Consider the following 22,020-nt stretch of genomic DNA (forward strand, 5'->3'; position numbering starts at 1 on the left):
AGGGCATAAGAATGTGTCATTTCATGAATCAGTAATGAGCTATTTATTCCAAGTAAAAAGCAATCAGAACAACTTTTTAATCTTATCTAGAGTATCTGTGTACTTATAGAGGCCCGTCCATTTGAAGCTATTCTGTTAATAAAAGAATCAGTGTTCTTCTCAGGAGAGAGAAAAAAAAAAGATAATCAATTGAATTAGTCAAATTTCAGCCAGGTTTTCATCCTCATTAGCAGTTTATATTGTAATGACACTGTTTTGGCATAGAGGAAAGAGAACAGCCAATCCATAGGGCACGAAGTGAAGAAGAACACACATGTCATAGTATTTTAATTAGATCTCATGAGTTAAACCTTCTATAAACATTGCCAGAATATGGTATCCTAGTTACAGGCAGTCAAACTAAATGCCTTCAAAACTGGTCAGGTGTGGATCAAGTGGCTTCTTGTATTTCCTTGTGTGGCAGAGGCACTTAGGAGGCTGCAAACCACACACCACTAAGACAGAGCTGAAAAGAATGTAAACTCATGTCTGTGGTCCAACACCATCTCCTTCATCATGGAGCAAAGTGTTCCACCACATTTGAAAGAGTTTGGCATATCTCTGTGAGGGTTGTTTTCACAGAAAATCAACAAATTGAGAGGCTGAAGGAAGAAATTCTGTTATAGAATTTTAGGTTTGTTAGACTTAGGTTCTGATTTTGACACAGATTTAAGCTCATGCAAGTTCTTTGTGTTATGATCTGAAGTCTCAGAGATAAACCAGGCCAGTGAAATTTCTTTAGAAAACACATAGTGAGAACATAAGCCATCCAAATATGATTCTCAGTTATACTAATTATACTGACCTTGGAAGGCCAGGAACAAGCTGTTTAACAACATCTGGAGTTTGTATTGGATTTGTTCTATCAGGTTATCATGGCAGCTAACGCTCAGTGAGGAGGCTGAGATTTTACCAGAGTAGGGAATGTTAACATCTAAATAAATATACTGACCGTCAGACTTGACAGCTACAGGACAGAGGGGTGAAAAAGCAGAATTATTGGTACTGTACACACCTTAAAAAGGAGAGGCTGTAAGGAGACTGTTAAACTACTACATGTATGAGTGTAGTCAGGTAGTGAGAGTCCATGCTGTGTCAGAACAAGAACACGCAGAGACCTGGATGTGCTGGGGACCTTCAGGTGCTGCTTTTGCGAACTCCAGCAGTGATGGGCGGTCATCTGCTGTGGGACTCCAGTGACCCAGAGCAGCGACTTTGCCTTCCTAGTGTATCAGCTGGTTGAGATATTTCTGCTATTTTGAAAAGGTAATAGCGCTGCTTTGCTGGAACAAGTTTTTGTGCAGTAAACTTGGTTTTGTTAGTTGTTTGTTGCACAGCACCCCTTTAGACCCAGCACGGGCAGCTGCAAACCTCGGGATTTCTCTTTATTCTGAGAGGGGGAGGCCCAAGTTTGGATTGTGGGTGGAATGAAATCACACTGGAGCTAGAACAGGGTGCTCATCCTCTGCTGCTGCTACTTAGCTCCTCCATGAACTTTGAAAGAACTCAGATTTATAACTGAAAAAAATCTCAGAGTTTCAGTCACTGAAACAAAACCATTTCCCACCAGTGAGAGCTCTGTCAGCAGAAGGGACTCCGTGTGCCCACACCGCTTTTCTTCCCTGTACAGTAAGCTAGAGGAGAAAGAATTGTGTATGATATTACTATTTTTCATTTGATATGGACTGTTGAAAAATTGAAATTGTTTAGTCTGGAGAAGAGGAGGCTTAGAGGTGAGCTCAGCACTCTCTAGAACTACCTGAAGGGCAGTTGTAGCCAGGTGGGGATTGGGCTCTTCTCCCAGGCAGTCAGCAATAGGACAAGGGGCCATGGGCTTCAACTCCGCCAGGGAAAATTTAGGCTGGATATTAGAAAGAAATTCTTTACAGAGAGAGTGGTCAGGCATTGGAATGGCTGCCCAGGGAGGGGGTGGACTCACCATCCCTGGAGGTTTTTAAACTGAGATTGGCCATGGCACTTAGTGCCATGATCTAGTAAACTGACTAGAGTTGGACCAAGGGTTGGACTTGATGATCTCTGAGGTCTTTTCCAACCCAGTCGATTCTGTGATTCTGTGATTCTTCTTTCAGCTTGATAGTGGATAAAATAAGGGGTAAGGTGAAGAGAGGTGGACTCTTCTCGAGAGCCCTGCAGCAGCTGGGGCTGTACGGGTAGGCATGGGCAGAAGAACAGGCATTAGATAAGGTAAGGGGCTTTTTATTTTTCCATCTGTGGTTTCTTTGGTTCTCAGTTGATGCAAACAAAGAAAAACAAAGGAGAAAGATTTTGTCTTATTCTTTTTTTATCCTTTGCTACCTACGCGTGTCTCCCTCTCCAGCCCAGAACAGCGAGAGCTCCGTTAGGAGAGAAGTCAGAAACATTTTGAAAGAAAATTGGAATTGAAATCACAGAGGATAATAACACAGCTGAAGTTCAAATGAATATTTCATAAATGTATTTACAAGGGATGCTAAGCCACTAAGCACTAAAAATGACACAGGCTATATATGCATTATCCTGTACAGATTCAGCAAAGAAAGTCATTTAATAAGCTAAGCTTATGTTAAAATTATAATCAATAAATGCCCATTACAGGAAGAGATTTATCCCTGGGTGTTAAAATAACAGAGGTATAATTTGCACGCAAGCTACGTTCTTTTTTAAGATTTTTCTTCTTAAGTTTTGAAGGACCTACATAGGAAAGCCAGAAGAAAGCCTGTCTGAGATGTTCAAGGCAGAGAGAGAGAACGAGGAAGAATGTTGAGGAAATTATACAGCTATGAGCCTGCCACTTATAACATGGAAATAAAGAGAAGTTATTCTGAAGGGCAATGAGGAGCCAGTATGGGTTCAATAATATTAGAACAGAAGATAGCAGCATGAATTTTAATGATGAAGATCCTTTTCAACTAGAACCTTCTTATACTTGATAATTAATTATTAGAATTATACCTTGATCTTGCATTCAGAGCCTTAAACAACAGGCTTATAGCCCTGACCAGAAGTCTTCTGACTTTCCTGGGCCATGTTTTGGGTAATCAGGGTAATCAGATTGTACTGTCAGGTCTTCACCACTTGGGTCTAAAGTTTCTTTTCTAGCTCCAGAAAACAGAGAGATGAGAGTTAACACCACAGGAGACAAGGGGAAGCCACAGGCATGGAGCTTTAGGCTGGATATCCAACATGGGATGAGAAGGAAATCGCCAATGGGAAACCCTGGTGACCGTGGTAGATTGTTTCTGTGTTTTCGAGGGAATTTTTGGGATGTTTGTGTTGCTGTCATGAACACTAAAAGCAGAGTCAGACAGCAAAAGCTTCTAATGGAAGAAGCCTGATCTATAAAGCTGCTGATTTCTGTGGTTGAGATGTTGAATATTTCAAATTACATTTTTAACCTGTCCTTCCAAAAGGTAATTTCCCTACATTTGTAATACAGTCTGAAACTTGACCACTATTCCTTAAACTACGACCATCAAAGTCATAGGTATTTGTCAAGGATAATGTGTGTATTCCACCATACACCTTATTTGTTGGGACAAATGACCTATTTTATTGATTCTCTTTCAGAAGCTATTCTATTCAGTTACAGATGAGTGGGGAAGAAACCTATTCTCTTCACTGACCTCTTTATTTACAGTCTGACGAAAGAGGACTATTGTACTTTATCCATTACCAATGTCTCCTAAAAGTCTCTACTTTTGCCAAGTTCTGCAGTTTAGTTGTGGCCAGAGATTGCTGAAACTGTAAGAAAAACAGCCTGCACGGATGTCTCTGGAATGTCATTGTGAGTTTGATTGTAGCATTAAGAAATTCATAATTCACAGCATTACATGGACATGCAATTTCATTGCACATCATTGCAAAAGAAGCAAAGTTTTTGCTTGTATGATTGCATATCCAAAATGTAGCAGACTGTTCCAAATTAGATATGAGCTCCTTAACGTGTGGTGACTCCTTCTGACAACACAGTCCGGCTGAGATATTTTAAGAATAGTTTAGACATGAAATTATTCTGACTTAGGCCTTGCCAGTCTTCATTGCAACAGAAGTGAAAATCTGTTCTGTGTTATTGTCAACGGTGTTGTCTGCGGAAAGGTTGAAACATTTTGGACTGTCACTTGTGATAGAGGTCTGTGCTCTTTTTTCCTGGTGAAAGTTGGCAGGAGAATCTGAGGCATCAGTATTTGCACTTATAATTTAGTTATTAGGGACCTAAAAATAGAAGATGTCATGGTTTTATACTGAAGAGACTGGAGACAGGAATTTAGAAAATATTTGAATGTGGCAGCTGTATCTATTGCTGCCTCCAAACATCTTGAGCTGTGCTTGTAGGCTTAGGCCTTCGTGAGTCAGGAACTGCACTGATGCTGATCTGAGACTTCTTCTTAAAGATAAATCAAAAGTAGATGTCCAAGATAAGTTTTCAGTGTTTGTCCATTGTCTCTTTTGTAGGCTTAATGACCTACTCTGGCTAAGCCATCCCAATATAAGGTACTGAAACAGGTTTTTTTACCTGACAAATGTCTGGAAAATAGTAGTTGAAGGCTCTGTAGTTCCTTTGGTTTAGTCACCTACTGAATGTCATTAGGAATTAATGAGGGAAAAATAAGGTTCAGTGTGTAGACGAAACCTGTATCTGCATTTCTATTGCTGTGTGAATTCACAGGCTGAAAACAAAGAATGAAGACGGGGTTATCGAACCTCCTTGAAAAAGCCCCGGAGAAACAATCCAGCCCTAATTGCTTCTGGATAGTGCAGAAGGTACAGTGATTGCTGAGAAAAGTTAACGTTTGGATTGTTACTTGTAGAGAAGGATGGAATTTTTGCATTATGAAGTGGAAACAATTTAGATAAATGATATGAAAAATATAATAAGTAATATAAATTAATAATTTCTCATTTAATATAATAAATAATACATAATGTTTTAATACAATATGTACTAGAATAAATTAATATAAAATATAAATATTTGAATATAATGAATCATATGTTGTTATTGATTTCTTCTCTTACAGTGTTTTGCTCTGGTGAGTTTAACAGCCACAGTCTGTAGTTAAAGTGGTGCAGGTCAAGGCCACGTTCAGCCTTGTGGCTGATACTGTAGCAAAGCACAGAATTTGGGCACATACACCCAAGCAAGACAGGGGTGCTGAGCACAGGGAAACCTCAGGAGCTTAAATGCAACAAAGCAGTTTTGCACCAGGGAGCGGTGGGATGAACCAGGCGCCTCCGTGCCAGAAATGCATTGGTTCTGGCAGAGGAGCGTGGGTTTGGCCCAGTGTTCGTGTGCTGCTGGGAGGTGGGACAGAGGCCAAAAAACAGAAGAGCAACAAAAAGCTGTAACCAGAGGTTGTTTGGAGTCCTGTGTGCCGGTGCCAGCAGCTTTCTCGTCAGCGCCGGAGCTGCGGCCAAGGTGAGCACGGCTTCGAGCAAGGGATGCGCTCGGGAGGCTTTTGGTGTTTAGACAGATAAATACCATTTTTTCATTCAGTTCTGGATTAAAACACAAACCCAGACTTGCTTTTAGAGGTTACTATGCTAAACTTTACACCTAACATCTGTGAGGATGAAGACTTTCTTGTTCCCCTGCTTCCTCCTCCCCTCACTGCGAATACCCTGGAGCAGCATTGTAAGACCTCACCATCTGCTCTCTGACAATAGGCTTCTCTCTCTCTATCTAAAAAACCCCAGAAATTCCAACCGCTTGGTGATGATTTGCTTTTGGGTTTGCTGTGGGACTCAGGAGTTTCAGCCAGCTCCTTTTGGACAGAAAGCTGAGTTAAATTCCCACTACAGTGAAAACATGGGAAGGAATTATAACAACAGAATGACTGGCAAGTGAGCGGACTTAGAGCAAAGTTTCAAAAGTCAGATAGATATATAAATAACTGCCTAGGCTTGTGTGCCTGTGAAGGCCAGCAGAAATGGTTAATGATAGTAAGCCGTACTTACCTTTCACAAGAACAAGCACAATTTGTTTATTTATTTAATAAGCTGAGTCAAGAATATGTCATCAACTAATAAATAACTCTAAACATTACTGTGTTTGAACTAGAAGACAGCTGGCACAAAGAAACAATTACGCAGCCATTGGGATTTAACTGACAAAAGATTTCCGTGAGTAATTACGCTCTGCGAGTGTGAAAGAAAGATTGCCCTTTAAAGGAGATAATGCCTTGATATTTTCCTCATGCCCTTTTACTGTAAAGCTCATAACACAGACAAACCAAAGTGACCCTAACAGGTCTCTTCCTATTCCAGGTTTTCCAATCCCTCCCATGTGCAAACAATTCCAGGGGTCATTCTGAACATGGAGCATTTACAGGGTTGAGCTCTTAGGTCAGCACACACATAGAATTTCTTTTTGTGCTTAATGCTGTCTGGGTACACAGAACGGGCTGCTTCATGACCCCTCTTTTTTTATCTTATGTTTCAAATTATTTGATTTAAAGATTAATTTTGCCTGATAGGTCAAACTCAGCATCCATATAAGTAAAACATGAGTCAGATCTCTTTCTCATGCAGGTGTTTGGTCCAGAAATGTCTTTGAAAGTGACAGTTTTACTGGCATCATGAGACAGTTCTGATGAATAAGAGGCAGAATTTAGGTGCTAATCATGTTATGGTCGATTTTTAGATGTAATAGAATCAGAGAATCATTTAGGTTAGAAAAGACCTTTAGGACCATTGAGTCCAACCATAAACCTAACACAGTACACAGATAGGAGGAAATGCAATGCGTAGAGATCTCTGGTGGTGGTTCCGGCAGCACTTACGGGCCTGGCAGAGCGTTCCTCCCCATCCTGCTGTGCACTCGCAGATGTTGGGACCCACACACGCTCCGCCGTTCAGACATCTCTGCAGACAGACAGCTGAACAGATCCACACGGAACACGTCAGAAGATGCGCACGATACGTCTGGTTGTACAAGGTGTGTCTGAAAGGTGACCTACTAGGCTTTAGTCTGCATGGCTAATTTCTAAAGAAGTGAGTGTGTTCTATTCATCAGATAATTCAGAATTCTTTTGATATTTACTTCTTAAGAAATTAATCTTTGATGGCTGTCTACTGGGAGCTTTGCTATTTCTAATGCTCAGCTCACTATTAGCTGAGTACCCTCCATGTGATATATTCATATGTATTATATGCATATTATGTGTTCCATGTTATAAAGAAATAGTTTCTCATAGTAAAATTTGATGTGTTCATTGCATATATTATTTATTCAGAAATCCTGAAAGAGTGAACACGTTTTGGTGTATGTGTGTGAGAGACACAGACTGTCCCCAGAATTTCTGAATAAATTATTAATATGATAATTTCAAAACACTGGTTCTGAAACCATATTTACTATCAGGACCCAAAGGGTAAAATGTCAATATATTAATGTGGTTTACATACAGTATGTCATCTTGATTATAAATGTATTCAGTCAACATCACGGTAATGACCAGCCACGGAAGGAAAAATATCCCTTGAAAATATTTTAGGGCGAGAGGTTTTTTTAATTACATTTTTATGTAACTGTAGTCAGATCTGGTGGAGTTACAGGGCAAGCACACATCATTCTCCAAATTATGCACCCAAATGTATCTGGTGACCTTGAGAGTACATCAGTGTGGAAGGCTTTACAGCAGGCTTTAAATAGTTCTACATTTTTGAAATATATGGCATTTCTCTCTAAAATATAACAAAATATGTGAAGCTGTTAAAACATAAAATCAATGCTTCAAGTTGAATACTATAAAAATGAATTTCCACAACAAGCTGTGTAGCAGACACCCGCATGAAGCAGAACCAGGACTCCCCTGTGCAGCCTTTTTCCTTTGCAAGCATCAAATGTTTATAGTGTTTTCTATTACCTGTACTTAAACCAGCTTCCCTGCAAGCTGCTGAAGTAGCAAAACAGATTTTATTCACTATATTGTTTTGTTAATATTAAAAGCAGATTGCAGCTGATGGGCAGCAAGAGGTGCTTACGTTGATGGCAGCGCCGTCCCCTCCAGCCAGCCGGGCAGTCGCAGACGTTCGGGCGGACGCATTTCCCTCCGTTCATGCACATGGGATCGCAGACACCTGCGGATACACAGCAAAGGAACAACATGGTAGGTAGGAAATGAGCTAGAGCTGAACTAGAGACTCACCCACTGCCTTTTAGAAGGTTCAATTGCTTGTAGTTAAAAAGAACCCAGAGACGTAATTTGGATTTGAGATTCTGAAACCCAGAAGCTTGGTAGCTCCCGTAAATCCTTCTGGAAGATGCTGCCTCTTGTGTGGAAGCTCCAGTAAGAGCCTCACCAGAAAAAATGAGAGACAGGCATTAATTAGAGTGATTCTCAGAAAAACAAGTAAGACATTTTCTGGGGCAGCCTGAATACTTGTTAGAGCTTTCAGCTCCTGATTGGAAAACGTTCTCAGGTGTTCATTTAGATAAGAAAAGACTTGAAGAGGATAGATTTTTTTTTTTCACACAGTTTTGGGAATGTTTTTGCATTCAACCAAGCTTAAAGACTAAATAGATCTATTACTCCGTCACCTTTTGTACCATTATCTGTTAAAGTACTTACCTTTTTACTTTATTCTTTCATATAAATAAGATGCACAAGATAGGTTGTTCTTTCAACCACAGGAAACCAGGTGATATTTTTGGTTAGATTTCATTACAAATCTAATTGCTAATTTTTGCACCTCCGATTAAACCCTGTATTTATCAATATTGTTGTTTCACAACAACCAACAGTAAAATCTCACCGTTCTGGCAAGTCAAACATCTGCAATCTCAGCCAGGTTTAATATAGGTCGATACCACATGCAGATGCCCAAGTCCTTGTCTCCCATTTCTGCATGTCTGTAAGTGCAGGAAGAGGCGATGCAGTTTATAAACACAGCAGTGGTGGTATGATGGGAGTGGAAATTATTTGCATTTTACATGGAAAAGTCATTTGATAATGGGGTGGAATACAATAAAGTTGCGTTACATAGTAAATGGTTGGACAGGAGTATGAGCATCAAGTTAGGGAGAATCTGACAAGGTTTGAGGACATATATATGCCAAATAGCTTCTGCCATGTTTAATGCCTTTTAGACATGACGAGGTTTCCCAGTGACTCGTTACCGACAGTGCTAATTAGCAGCATCCCTCCTTGCTCCTGGAGCTGAGTGGCTGCCGAGCTCCCTGTGCTCCCTCATCATGGAACAGGCCCTGAGAGGCTGACAGCTGGAACATGACATTACTGTGCCTTTATTAGACCTCAGCTTGTGGTGGCTTTTGGGACATCAGCAGTAAGAACAGAACTCGACTACTAATCTTGTAGCAGCTCTGATTTTCAAGGCGTCACCACATCCAGGGCTCTGAAAGTACCACAAGCCCCTCCTCAGACCTTTACAGGGGAAGGTGGAATCCTGCAAAGAGCCTCTGAATAGGAATGATGATTAAAAGATAACAGGCAAAAATACAGCAACTGTTATTTGATGAGAGATTAACCTTCTGGTCCTCTCTTAGGTGTGATCAGGCATTTGTAGCTAGGTAGATGTACATTCCCTAATTATTCCTCTGATGCACTGAAATATTGCTTTTGTGTCCTGGCCTGTTCTTTCAATGCAGATGCTGCCGCACCGGCAGCTTTTAGCCCTATATTGCTGCTCTTGGTTGGCTGCTACATTTGCATTTTGCTCGGTGCCAGCCTCTCGGATCCCTCAGCACTGACCTGCCCTCAGGCCAGTCCTTGTAAGGGCTGCTTGGATCCCAGCCCTGGAACTGTCACCCTCTTTCTCCACCTCTCCTGATCCGCGCTATAATCTCAGCTTCTGCTTACTAAGGCTAACAGGGATCTACAGTTCTTGCTGAGCTACTAGAAAGTGCTGCAACCACTAGTGAAAACCTGGTTGAGTTCAAATTGTGATGGCAATCATCACTCTGAAATAATTTAATCTTCTGTTTTCTTCTGTTTTTCTCCTCCTTTTAATCTCCCGTTGCCAATAACAGATTTCTGACCTACAATATTCTGTTGTATTTGACTTTGCTTTTCAATTATGAAACAGTTCAGATATTCAGAATTTAGAAAAGATGACCCCAAATCATAAAAGTCACATTTAGGTTTCAAATGACCTTATGCTTTGTGATACTCGCAGACCATAGTGTTCCCAATGCTGACCTGTGCCCCCAAAGTCATACATTTGAAATGCAGGGATTTGATTTTGAGATCGTATGGAACTTGGACAATGTCTTCCCCTGCCCCTGAAAAAGTAAAGCCAAGAAAAAGTAGAAGCACAGTACTATTTGTTCAAATTTGTATTTCTTATTTTTTTTTCCCCTTACATGTTCTATGTATTTTTAACATTATACAACCAATTGCATTGTAAGATATTACCTGCTGTTTTGTATTGATACTAGATTTTTTAAAATTATATGGCAACACACTCTTCTTTCAGTTCCAGGAACTCAAACTAGTGTGCTTTCTTGTTCACTTTCAGTTTTCAGTTTGTGTGGAACTGAACTTGTTTCAGCACAATTTGCCTCGTAACTCAACAGAACTTTAAGCAGCAAGCGAGCTCCGATCGTGGTCTGAGTTCAAACTGACTTTAATCTTGGGATCTATTTCTCTCTTGGTTCAGCTGTCTTACAAATGAACAGGTCACTACGAAAATACAGCATGAGCTTCCTTTACACTGTGTGTTGCTTATGGCATCTCTCACTTCAGTGGTAAATCCAAAGGAGTTCAATTCACAGTGACCTAAGGGAAGTGCTTAAGTGGGAAATGTAGGATCAGGGCCAAACCTGTGATGAACTGGAGGGGCATTTCATCCCACCCCCCGCTCTGGGACAGATACTTTTTCTAGGGAATTCATAAAGGAATATACATGGATGCAGTGTTATCTCTCCCCTTTTCCTGCCTGACATCTCCACCTTGTTCTCCCTTTCTTTAACTTTCTTCAATACAATTCTACCTCGATACCTATCAGGCAGACTTCACGTGTTGATGATAACTAGTTTGGATCCTTCCTAGTCCCACTCCTTGGCCTCTGTGGAGGAGCTCCAATTTCAAAATAGCAAACAAAAATGTTACAGCCTCTCACAGGAAAACTAAATAAATTATCAGACGCTAGGAGAGCAAATTGAATTATTGTAATCCTCCCAGGCACTGCCATGACTTTGAAAAGACTCACATTGCTGTTTTTTCCCCCTCCCCTTCAAAAAAGGCATTTTGACGCAATGAAAACCTTGGTTGGATAGGTTTACCACCTGCCTTGGGAACTTGCCCTTACAATATGGATGCAAACGCATTTGTGTCCTCCCTTTGTTGCAGTTTGGTAGGGTGTATCACTGGGCCTAGGGAGGGTCCTGTACATCAGCACATCATGGGTGCAGGCTTGCCAGCAGTCAGTAAGTGTCACTAAAGCCTAAATCCCATTCCCCTTGCTGCCAGAGTTTACATTTCCATGCTCTCAGTAAGAACAAAAGCACTGAATTTCATATGCAATAGAGTTACTCAATTCTATAGTGCGCCACAATCCTATAGGGCCATTGTTTAAAACTGGAAAGGACTTCCATCATTATGTTTTCCAAAAGTGTTAGGTTAGATAAGCTAAGCTTAAGTTGAAAGTGATAATGCAGGTTAAAGAAGAAGCACGATTACGTGCTGCATTTCAGGTGAGGAGTGTTTTTGACAAGGTAGCAGGAAGGTGCAGGTGTTAAGATAAATCACAGGTGTTGCACAGAACATCATACAAAATGTACACAATTCTGTGCACTGAAAGGCATTCGCAGGTTGCTAAGTTTTCTGGTTTATGCAGCAGCTATTTCTCTTTGATGACTTTAATGCATTTTGACTTTACAATCACTTAAATTTTCCTGTGACCCTTTTCATAGCTTATCCCCTCTAGGCTGACTTGACCCAGGGAAGTGCTTCTTGCAACTCTTTTATCAACCTCCATGGAGCGCCGCAGTTCAGCTCTTCAGCCCTAACATCTTTAAGGTAGCCAGACCTCCTGCTTTGTCAGGCAAAGCGAAGATTTTTCCTGCAAAATAAATATTTCCAGAGACTACTAAAGTTCTAAAAAAAATCCCCAACCAAAAATCTAAGTGCTGTTTGTAAAGTCAAGTAGGTCCTCCTGGTGTAAGTAGCATCAGTGATGGATATCTACAATTCCAGTGCCTTCCTTTGCCTGCCCTTCTTGCCATTGATTTACAGAGTCAGTTCCTCAAAAACATACACAGTATTAAGCAAAATATCTCTACTATCTAAGGCTAAAAGGGACTGGGGGCAAAGTTAAGCATGGGGCATATTCTTTTGAGAATAATCTGTTTTTCTAACAAACATTCACAATACCAGCCAGCAGTAGTTGCTGATTACTTTATAGTGATTAAAAGAAGCTGGACAGTTCTTTCAGATTCCTTCAGACAAAAATGTTTAAGTTGAAACTAAGCCGCTTTTTGATGCTCGTACCCCATTACACCTTTTCTTGCTAGAAGTAGGTAATAATAAGTAGTAAAAAGCTTGTAATTTTGTTGAAATAGGACAGTCTTCATCATCACCCTCATAAAGGCAAAACAGAGAGAATATTAATCAGGCTCCTAAAATCTGGGCAGAAAGGGATTCTCTGCAGTGTTTCAGGAATTCGCCTTGCCGCAGCTGAACACCCATGTCCTTTTCTGACAATGAGACTGTACAGACTATTTCTTTCTGAATCAAAAATCACCTGTCATCACATATCCTGAGCCATGCTGCTGATGAGGAGACAGCGTGTCATGCTGCAGTGCTGATTAGAAGATGTAGTTTTCACGACAACTTTATCTTTCTTTTTTCTTTTCTCTATGCCATGTAGAAGCTGAGAAAATTGACCTGCTTCTGGATGCATTCTGCTTTTGGATGGAAGAGAGAAAATAGCCCGAAGCGGTAACATCTGTGTGGGCCAGCTAAGGTAATGCATCAGGCTATAGCTGTACTGACGGAGAGCACAGCCAAGGGAACACCTACTGGTAGATATATACTTCAACATATCCTTTAAGTCGCCATCCCTGTGCTGTCATTTATACGTGATTCACAGGCTTTGCTTTTCTTTCTGGCTGGGGTTGATTTTGGACCGACATCTCTGTGGGTCTGGTGTATACTTCAACTTACTCTCTACTGCTCTTTAGAGGAGCAGGAACCTTGATCAGTCGCAGTTTTGGCTTTTGTCTGTGTACATGTTGGTTTAATGTTCATTCTCTCTGCTTTTAATGGTTAACTTGATCTGGTGTGACATTCTCAGAAACAGAGAGCTGTAGCTGGGGAGATATGACACAGTAAGAGCACAGAGCATGGAACAGATGTAAAAATAACACTGTCTGGTCTTGTCGGGAAAATACAGATGACAGAACTCAAGCCGAGAACAAAAATAAAACCAGTAGATGTGTTAAAACAGGCACTTCTAGTCCTTTTCCAACGTTTATAGGCAGTATACATCATCTATTGATAAAACACAAAAACTGGGGAAAAGCTCCGTGCCGGGAATTGTGTCCTGTTGTCATCATGAGACCGCAGCCGTAAAATGTAGGGATGTTGCTGATGTTTTTCGTAGGATGAGAACTGGAGGTTGGTGGTTTCACAAAATAGCACAGCTCAATTCATGGACTGGAAAGAAGGTTCCGCATCTCTCTGGCTGCATTGTGCATCCCAGCAGCTCTGCTCGGATAAAACATTATCGTGACCGCACTAAGGAGACAATTGCTTCGATGCTTCTAGGCTCCAAATAAAGGTTTGATCTTGCTGAATGATCTTTTCTTGCTGAATGATCTTTTCACGATAAAACATTATCGTGACTGCACTAAGGAAACAATTGCTTTGATGCTTCTAGGCTCCAAATAAAGGTTTGATCTTGCTGAATGATCTTTTCATCCTTTGAAAAAATTAATCACAAAATGGGTGTGTTCTGGCCAAAAAGGGTGTTTCTGACAAAGGTCACTGTTACTTGGATTCTACTGCCCTGACAGCAGCAGAAAGTAGTTGAGGTAAAAAATGTCATTCTTGCCTTTAGAGCGTATAACTGATGCTCAACAGATCATTAGCGAGATGGATGTACCAATATATCTGCTGCTGTGAAGGTCCCAATGCACAGAGCTCTGAAAAACATGTTATGGATTCGGGACACTAGCAATTTCTAGTCCCCCTTTTCATATTTCCAAGGGCAGGAAGGAACTAGTTTTGCCCGTGCTGCTGAGTTTTAGACGCGTATGTTGTTTCAGAGCTTGATTTGCTCTGAAATTCCTCATCTATGTTGATTTGGATTTATAAATAAAGAAATAACTTTCTCTCCAAGCTCTGTCAGAGTAACCTGGGATGTGCGATCCACTGGAGGTCAGTAATTGTAGCCACAGTTCAAATTTGAAGAAGAAGGAATGTTTTTCCTGTAATAAAATCGCAGTTTTTGTGCAAGGTTCTTCTAAAATTTGAATCCTTACCCATACCAAGCTACCAATCATTTGGAGGTTTCTCATCCCTATTTCCTGCTTCATGTATCTCCAACAGAGATGCAAAACACTTCTTCAATAAATTACCTTTCCGAATAGGAAAAATAATCTGGTAGAAACCTCCAAGGGACACAGTGTGGGAGAACAAATTACTACAAGACACAGAGGGAGCAGTAAATGTAATTGTGATGGGTGTGGTGACAGTTTGCATTTATAATATATTCTCTTTACCATGCAGCTCTAGCAATATGAGTTAGTTTGCATGACCTAGCACACATTTCAGAAGAAAAAATGGTCTGAAAAATGGTAGACCATATGGATAGCAGTGCAGTACCAGTGGTTTGCCTAATTATGTCTGGTCTTCATTCTGATAGACCTATGGGGCCTTCTAGTGTTATTAAAGCAAGAAATAAATCTAATTTAGGTATTAGTTCAGGGGAAAAATAATGAATGGCAAAACTACCGAGATGCTAGACTAAACTCTGAGTGTTACTGCATAATCTGTGGTGTCCCCATTTGCTCTGTCATGTCACTCTCATCAGACAATAACATTTTCTATCAGTTAAAGGAGATCCTGATCTCTCCATCTGCACCTCCAGAAGTTTCCCTGGTAGCATCTGGTGGGCAAGACTCTTAAACCTCAGGAAGCCATGGAAGCCACTGAGGGGTTGTCACTACAATACAGACAGAGGACTCTCCTCTCTCCCTGGACTGAAATATTTCTCCCTTTGGGTCTCCTGGTCTTCATTTTACCTGATGTCTCGTCAGGTGAAACTCTCTCTAGAGATACAATGGTGTGATGTTTGTATAGCTGCACAGTGTTTCAGACAATAATCAAGATAAGCATGTGCAGGTGCACATTTATATCTTTGAGGAACATTTTACTAGGAACTGTCAGTTTTTGAGATCATCAGCATAACGTACTTGTCATGTACTGATTGGTTTTAGTCTGCAACACTGTTAATTTGGAAGAGACTGTAGCTATACTTCATTCTCATCTTTGCAACTGTTAGCTTGTAATTAATGTGGGGAATTGTAAAGTATACACTCAGCACAGCTTATATTCCCATCTTGTTAGGATCTTGGGTTTGATAACGTTTTCTCTTCATTGAAGAATGCTCTGTGTTTTCTTAGGTCAGTGAACCATTGCAGCGTGTGTATAAATTGTTCTGTGGAGCTGCTTTCGCGTCATGCCTGAATAAGAAGTGCAAGAGGATTCTCATATACATCGTTTTCCTCTGCTGATAGTTTTTGCAGCTTCTGCGTTTGCAGTATGACCTGCCATTTAGGCGTGGTTTTATCGCACTGAGTGGGCTAAGCTGTCACCTTGATGCGATTTGGTTTGTTTTCATCTGCACGCACAAAGGAAAAGGGAGATCCAGGCAGAGTGACTGAAGAGAACTGCGGTGGTGTGGGATACACAGTCTGCAGCCAAGAAGGAGAGCAGCCACAGGCCACTGTGGTTTGGCTGGCAACCAAGAAGAGTGAGGACCTCGGGTGGGAGCCCTGTCAGGGGGTTGGGAGGAAGACTGCTGTCTGCATTGGTGCTGCCCTCAGCTGTTCACAGAATCACAGACTGGTTGGGGTTGAAGGGACCTCTGGAGATCATCCAGTCCAACCCACCTGCTGAAGCAGGTTCACCAGAGCAGATCACACAGGAAGGTGTCCAGGTGGGTTTTAAATGTCTCCAGAGAAGGAGACTCTACAACCACTTTGGGTGGCCTGTACCAGGGCTCTGGCACCTCAAAGGAAAGAAGCTTCTCCTTATATTCAGACAGAACCTCCTGTGCTTCAGTCTGTGCCCGTTGCCCCTCATCCTGTCGTTGGGCACCACTGACAGGAGTCTGGTCCATCCTCTTGACACCCACCCTGGAGATATTTATAAACATTGATGAGATTCCCTCTCAGCTTCTCTTCTCCAGGCTGAACAGACCCAGCTCTCTCAGTCTCATAAGAGAAGTGCTCTAAGCCCCTGATCATCTTCAGAGCTGCTGGACTCCCTCCAGTAATTCCTTGTCCTTCCTAAAATGGGGAGCCCAGAAATGAGCACAGAACTGCAGATGTGGCCTCATCAGGGCAGAGTAAAGGGGAAGGAACAACCTCCCTCGATCTGCTTGTCACATTCTTCCTAACACACCCCAGGTACCATTGGCCTTCTTGGCCACAAGGGCACTTTGTTGACTCATGGTCAACCTGTTGTCAACCAGAACTACCAGGTCCTTCTTTGCAGAGCTGCTTTCCAGCAGGTCCACTCCTGACCTGTACTGGTGCCTGTTAGTCATCCTGTTGTTATCTGTCTCAGAAAGTAAGCCAAGGCTTACTTAGGAATTGATGTTGGAGAGGGTTGTCTCACCAATGTCTTTTTGTGAATGAACAATCTCCAGAACTGTCCATCCTCTGGGCTATTCAAGTGGCAGATCCTATTCTGCTTTTTGAAGAAGAGATATTTTAAAATTATTTTAATTAAAAATAGGCCCCCACAACGTATTGTGTCTTAAACCAACTAGTTTAAGAAAGCACTTATCCTCGCTCAGAAGCCCACCACAAATAGAAATGCAATAATTCAGAAGTCCTTGCTCTTTTAATTTACATGTATATGTTTACATACAGCAGCAGATCTGACACATTCCTTTAGCACCTTTGAGATTAAAGTAAATACTGGCTCAAAACCTAGATTCTTTACCCTAGTGAAATTCATTCTATAGTCTGAGCATGTTTTGCTTATGGAATGCATACAAATTTAATACATTTTTTGACTTATTTAGGATATATATTCAGTTCTTACCCAGGTATATTCTTGTTCTCTTCCTGCAAAATAAGCTGCATGTGCTCAAAGTTCCTGTTAAAATAAATGCATCAGCTACTTATAGATGAACAAAATGTATCTTTCAGGAAAGGCCAACTAATGGTTTTGTCACGAATCCTTTCGAAGATGGAGCAGAGAGGAGCACAGCTCCGTGAGCAGAACACAAACCAGGTTGTGCCTTGAGTCACCATTTCTCATCTGGCTTTATTCCTTTCTCCAGGAAATCAGAGATCCACCCACATGGATCACGTTGTGTTCAGCTGAATGGGAAACACAGTAGTAGCCTTGATTTTTTTCCTTTGTTTTCTGTTGTATTTCCTGCCCAGGGAAGGAAGATGACATCCAACACGAACCTATTCTGTTCCATGGGCTGGAAAATCAAGTAAGAACCAAGACCAGTGTTTCCTTTTCCTGTGTCTCCAGACTCTGCACCTACTAGTCAACAGACCAACCTGCCAGTTGTTCCACTTCTGTCACAAGGCTAAAGCTTTTAGCAGAAAGTTACAAGTCTCTCTGCTATGAGCAGCTGTTTATTAATTTCCAAACACCCACTGCCTGAGGATATTTGCCATGCAGAAATCTTGGACAAATAGCTGCTGCTTCCAAGCCCATCCTTGATGTATGAAAAACAAGTCTGATGCAAATGATTACTCCATCCATTTGGATGAGATACATGGATTGTTCCCCGCTCAGTTGTGTGGGAGGGTATGCTGGACCTCTGCTTTACAAACTGGCCAATTTTAGATGGCTTGAGTCAATCTGCCTACTCAGGGAAGAGATTCCAGAGAACACATCACCCGTTGTGAAGTTGATACCTTGGTGGAAGTCTAATTTGTTGAGCAGTAAAACTTCCTGCTTATGCAGCTGGCAAGGCAGTAATCTACAGAAACATTGCATGGGAATGCTGGAATATGGGAAATCAGTGACTTTCACAATATGACATTGCTTAGCAAAAAGCTGCCTTTGAAACCTCAGCGTTCACGTTTCCAATTAGTTTGCCTCTAGCTCTCATGCAAGTAAAGTCCTCATGGTACCAGCAAGGAAAAAGAGAAGGGGAGGGAAGAGGAGCAAGCAGAGCTGGAAGAATGAGCGTGAGTTATATTGTGCTCTGTGTATTGGCTATAAATCCTGCCTGCAGGAATTACTGAAATGGAGAAATAGTTATCTACTAACTTGGAGATCCAATCTGCAAAGTCCCAGCGTCAGCGCGATGATTTATGTGATACGAAACCTGCAGGATTCTGCCTGACACGGTAAAATAGATACATGCAGAAGCACGGTCTGTGTTTTAAACCATACGTAAACCCCAGCTCGCTGGATGCAAGGTGGGTGGCGAGGAGATCGGAGGTCCAAGATCTGGTGCCATCGGAGAGGCCGAGGTCAGGCTGGAGGTATCATGGATATCCTGGAGGAGGGAGGAGGAGGAGGATGCTCAGCACTCCTGTGCTCCTGTGACCTTTGCTTGCTGATGAGCTCCAGAGGGAGCTGTGGCTTGTATTTTCACTCAGAGATGAACTCACCAAAGCAGCCGAGAAGGGATGAACGTGTGGTCCCCTGAAGTTCTCTTTTTCTCCCCTTCTCTTCACTCCAACCCTTCATAGGAAAACTCAGATTTTATTAGCTTTTCTTTTTCAAGAGTTGTTTCCAAAGCAGTCTGATGGTAATATGTGTAGGAAATAAATGATATCTAATCTATTTTCTTTGTTCATAATTTCTGTAAAGATGCAGCAGAGATCAGTGCGAACACTGCTTTAAATCCTCCTGAACAGGAGTGATATCCCGGGACCGTCACAGCTGTGAATATTTTCAAAACATAATTTAAAAGCACGCGCCAACAACTTTCCTTTAGTATTAAGGCAGAGTTGGTTTGTTTGATGACGAGTTGATCCAGAAATACATTTTATTTTTAGGCACTGCCAGCATTTGCCTCTTTCCGCTCAACAAGACTGATGATACTGAAAACAACGCGTAGCAAGTGAGGGGACAAGGTTGTACGGTTGCTGAGGCATAACCACACATTTCACTGTCAGCTCTGACACCCGCTCGTCCTGGCTGTGGGTGGCTGGTTTGCATAATCACCAGGCGGTTATTTATCAGTGAACACAGTGGGCAAAGCCCCATATTTCAGCTGGCAGCCAATCAGACCTGGGTGATTTACACCTTTTTGGTTTTGAGAGACAATGTTTATTTACATACAAAACAAACACAAACTTTCAGGCTGAATGCCTTTCTCCGTATATTAAAGAAGCAATGAAGAATAAGGCCAAATGGCAAAAGGCTGGTGCTGCCACTCTTCTGCACTATTTTGGCTGTCGAGCAGAGACTATTAGAAATGCCAAACTGCACACACAGGGATGGAAGTGAAAATCTTAAGTCCCATTGCTATATATTTAAAATAAACCAATAGAGTATTTGGGTTCAATTTAGCAATAACCTGGCTTTGATTACCTGCCATGGCTTTTGGTTTTAATTATCTCCTTCAGCTGAGATTCTGAAGTTGCCAAAAGCAAACAGCAGCTTTTGTTTCCTTGTCCATGCAGGTGAGATACAAAGAAGGAAAGAGAAATGTCTAAAAGCAGTGGAAACGATACCAAAATGTTTAAGGGGTAAGTGACCAAATAACTGATTTGACTTATTTTTATCTTTGCCTCTAAACACTGTTCCTACCTAAAGAAAACTTTATAAAGCTGATCTCATGACAGAGATGCTGTTTCTTTAGAGTATGTGAATTCTTTGGTGTTATTTCAATTATGGATGTAAAGGTGCCTTTATATGGCATTTCTTAAGATGTAAGAAGTACTTATGAACAATATTTACTGGAGAAACAGATACCCACAACTATTGTTGTTCTTATTTTGTTCACTCTTCACAAGGGCAAATGTCTATCCCAGGCTGCTACTTGCATCTGAGTTGCAAGACACTGGGGTTCAGACGTTAGAATCAGCCCTAATGTGCAAATCACCTCCAGGATGGGCATCCAAGCGCTTCTGGCTTCTCTGACTTGACGTAGCTCCATCCGAGGGATCACCCAGGTGTGTGTTATGGTACCATGAGCCTGGAAATGGCAGCACCCCTGCGGTAATCCCGGCTGTGCAAGGAGCTTGGGAACTGCATGGCAGGGGATTTCCCCCTTGCTCTGACTCTGTATCAGAGCATATTGAAGCTGAAACCTGTTTGCTCATGCTATCCATATCACTGTTAGTAGGTGTCACAGGTAAGGGTGCAAGAACTATATGTCTGTGTATAAGTGATGACAGAACTGAAAAGACTGCCAGTCTCAAACATCAGCCGCAGGTTCAGAAATGCATTCTTTTCACTTAGATCACTGTTTCTGACAAGTCTTATTTCTCAGTTTTTCTAGTTCATGGGAAATTTGCAAAACCCACCAATATTTTCCCAAACTAAAGACCAAGAAATGTGAGGCTGATCTGCATGTACTACATGGGTGGGAAACATCTTCAGACTTGTCTTTTTTTAGTCTTAAGTTTACCCGTTCTATCTGGATAGGTTTTATTAGGCAGGTAAGAAATCCATGAAAAATTTGTAAGATCAGGCTCAATTTAAGTGCATAGTAAAGCTGATTTTGCGGGCAGAGGGTTTTGAAACTGTGCTACAAGTGGGGAAATCTGGATCCCCTGGCAGAGGAGAGAGAAGCTGTTTCATGTGACAACAGCAATAAGACATACAGCTCTAATAGCAACAGATTGCTATGAAAAGCTTGTGTGTAAGTTCTTTCTATGGATCATGATACCTGTCCCATAAGCAGTTGATTTTAAGGAAGAAAAATCAAACATTACTCAATGTGTTTTACCTATTAATAGTCAGTGGCCTGTAAGAGTGAGCAAGTAGTAGTATTTGCCTTCTGCTTCATCATGTTTCATTCATCACAGACACAGGTCCTTTATTTAAGTTTGTATAGTACCAGATTATGGAGTGTTTATTGATGTAGAATGGAGGCTGAGATTGGACAGTACAAAAACATTTTCATCATAGGAGGAAGCTTTTTTTGTGGAAGATTATACCAAAATGGGCAACAAAACCTCATAAACTTTTTGAAAGTGGAAAGAAACATGCCGAGGGCTGGTAGCAGTTGGAGGATTTAGCAGAATGCTTTGCTACACCGCGACCATGATCACCTCCCTTTCCTCTGATGCGCCTGGAGATGCGGCGATACGTTTAAAGCTGGAAACAGCGCTTTCCTGATGTTCTCTAACCTCGAAAACAAGATGCCAAACAGAAGGTTTTTTTTCCTCCTTTCTTCCCTCCAGCTTGTTCCTGCCAGAACAGACTATTCAATTGTGTGCTTTGCAGCCAGGCAGAACTGTGCGACGTGATTGTCCCTGCCGAAGGAGGGGACAGCCGTACCCTGGGCATTCAGGGGCCTTTTGTTGCTGGAAGGAGTTTTTTACTATCTGCTTTTCTCTGTGTGTGAGAGACATTAAGTGCTCTGGAAACGTACAGATTCTTCCTGCCAAGAATGGTTGTTTTCACAGCTCTCTTTTTGCCAATTTCAAACTGGTTAAGAAATAATACTAACAATAAAAAAAAAGAAAAGGTTTTCACATACATATCCTAAACTCCCTGGGTGACAGATATTGTTGAGCAATATAGTCTGTAGAAGTGCCGAAATAACCTGTTTCCCCCAAAGAGTAGAAGAATTGAATATGAATACCGATGCTAAGGTGAAGAGAGAGTTTTCAGTGACAAGAACAAAGGCAAGCTG

At 41.5% G+C, this 22,020-nt stretch overlaps 1 protein-coding gene across 1 annotated transcript in view; it reads right to left on the minus strand.

The window, feature by feature from the left end:
* LOC308041979 (von Willebrand factor D and EGF domain-containing protein-like) overlaps positions 1 to 22,020 on the minus strand; it is a gene marked incomplete at its 3' end in the record, with an annotated part of 254,731 nt that overhangs the window by 81,365 nt on the left and 151,346 nt on the right. The window contains exons 26-27 of the mRNA XM_080346976.1: positions 8,023 to 8,118; positions 6,819 to 6,914 (exon numbers count right to left, since the gene is read on the minus strand). Coding sequence (XP_080203102.1) covers positions 6,819 to 6,914; positions 8,023 to 8,118 — 192 coding nt within the window. The remainder of the gene's footprint in view (positions 1 to 6,818; positions 6,915 to 8,022; positions 8,119 to 22,020) is intronic.

Source organism: Nesoenas mayeri (assembly GCF_963082525.1).
Source record: "Nesoenas mayeri genome assembly, chromosome: 6".
Classification (NCBI taxonomy): Eukaryota; Metazoa; Chordata; class Aves; order Columbiformes; family Columbidae; genus Nesoenas; species Nesoenas mayeri.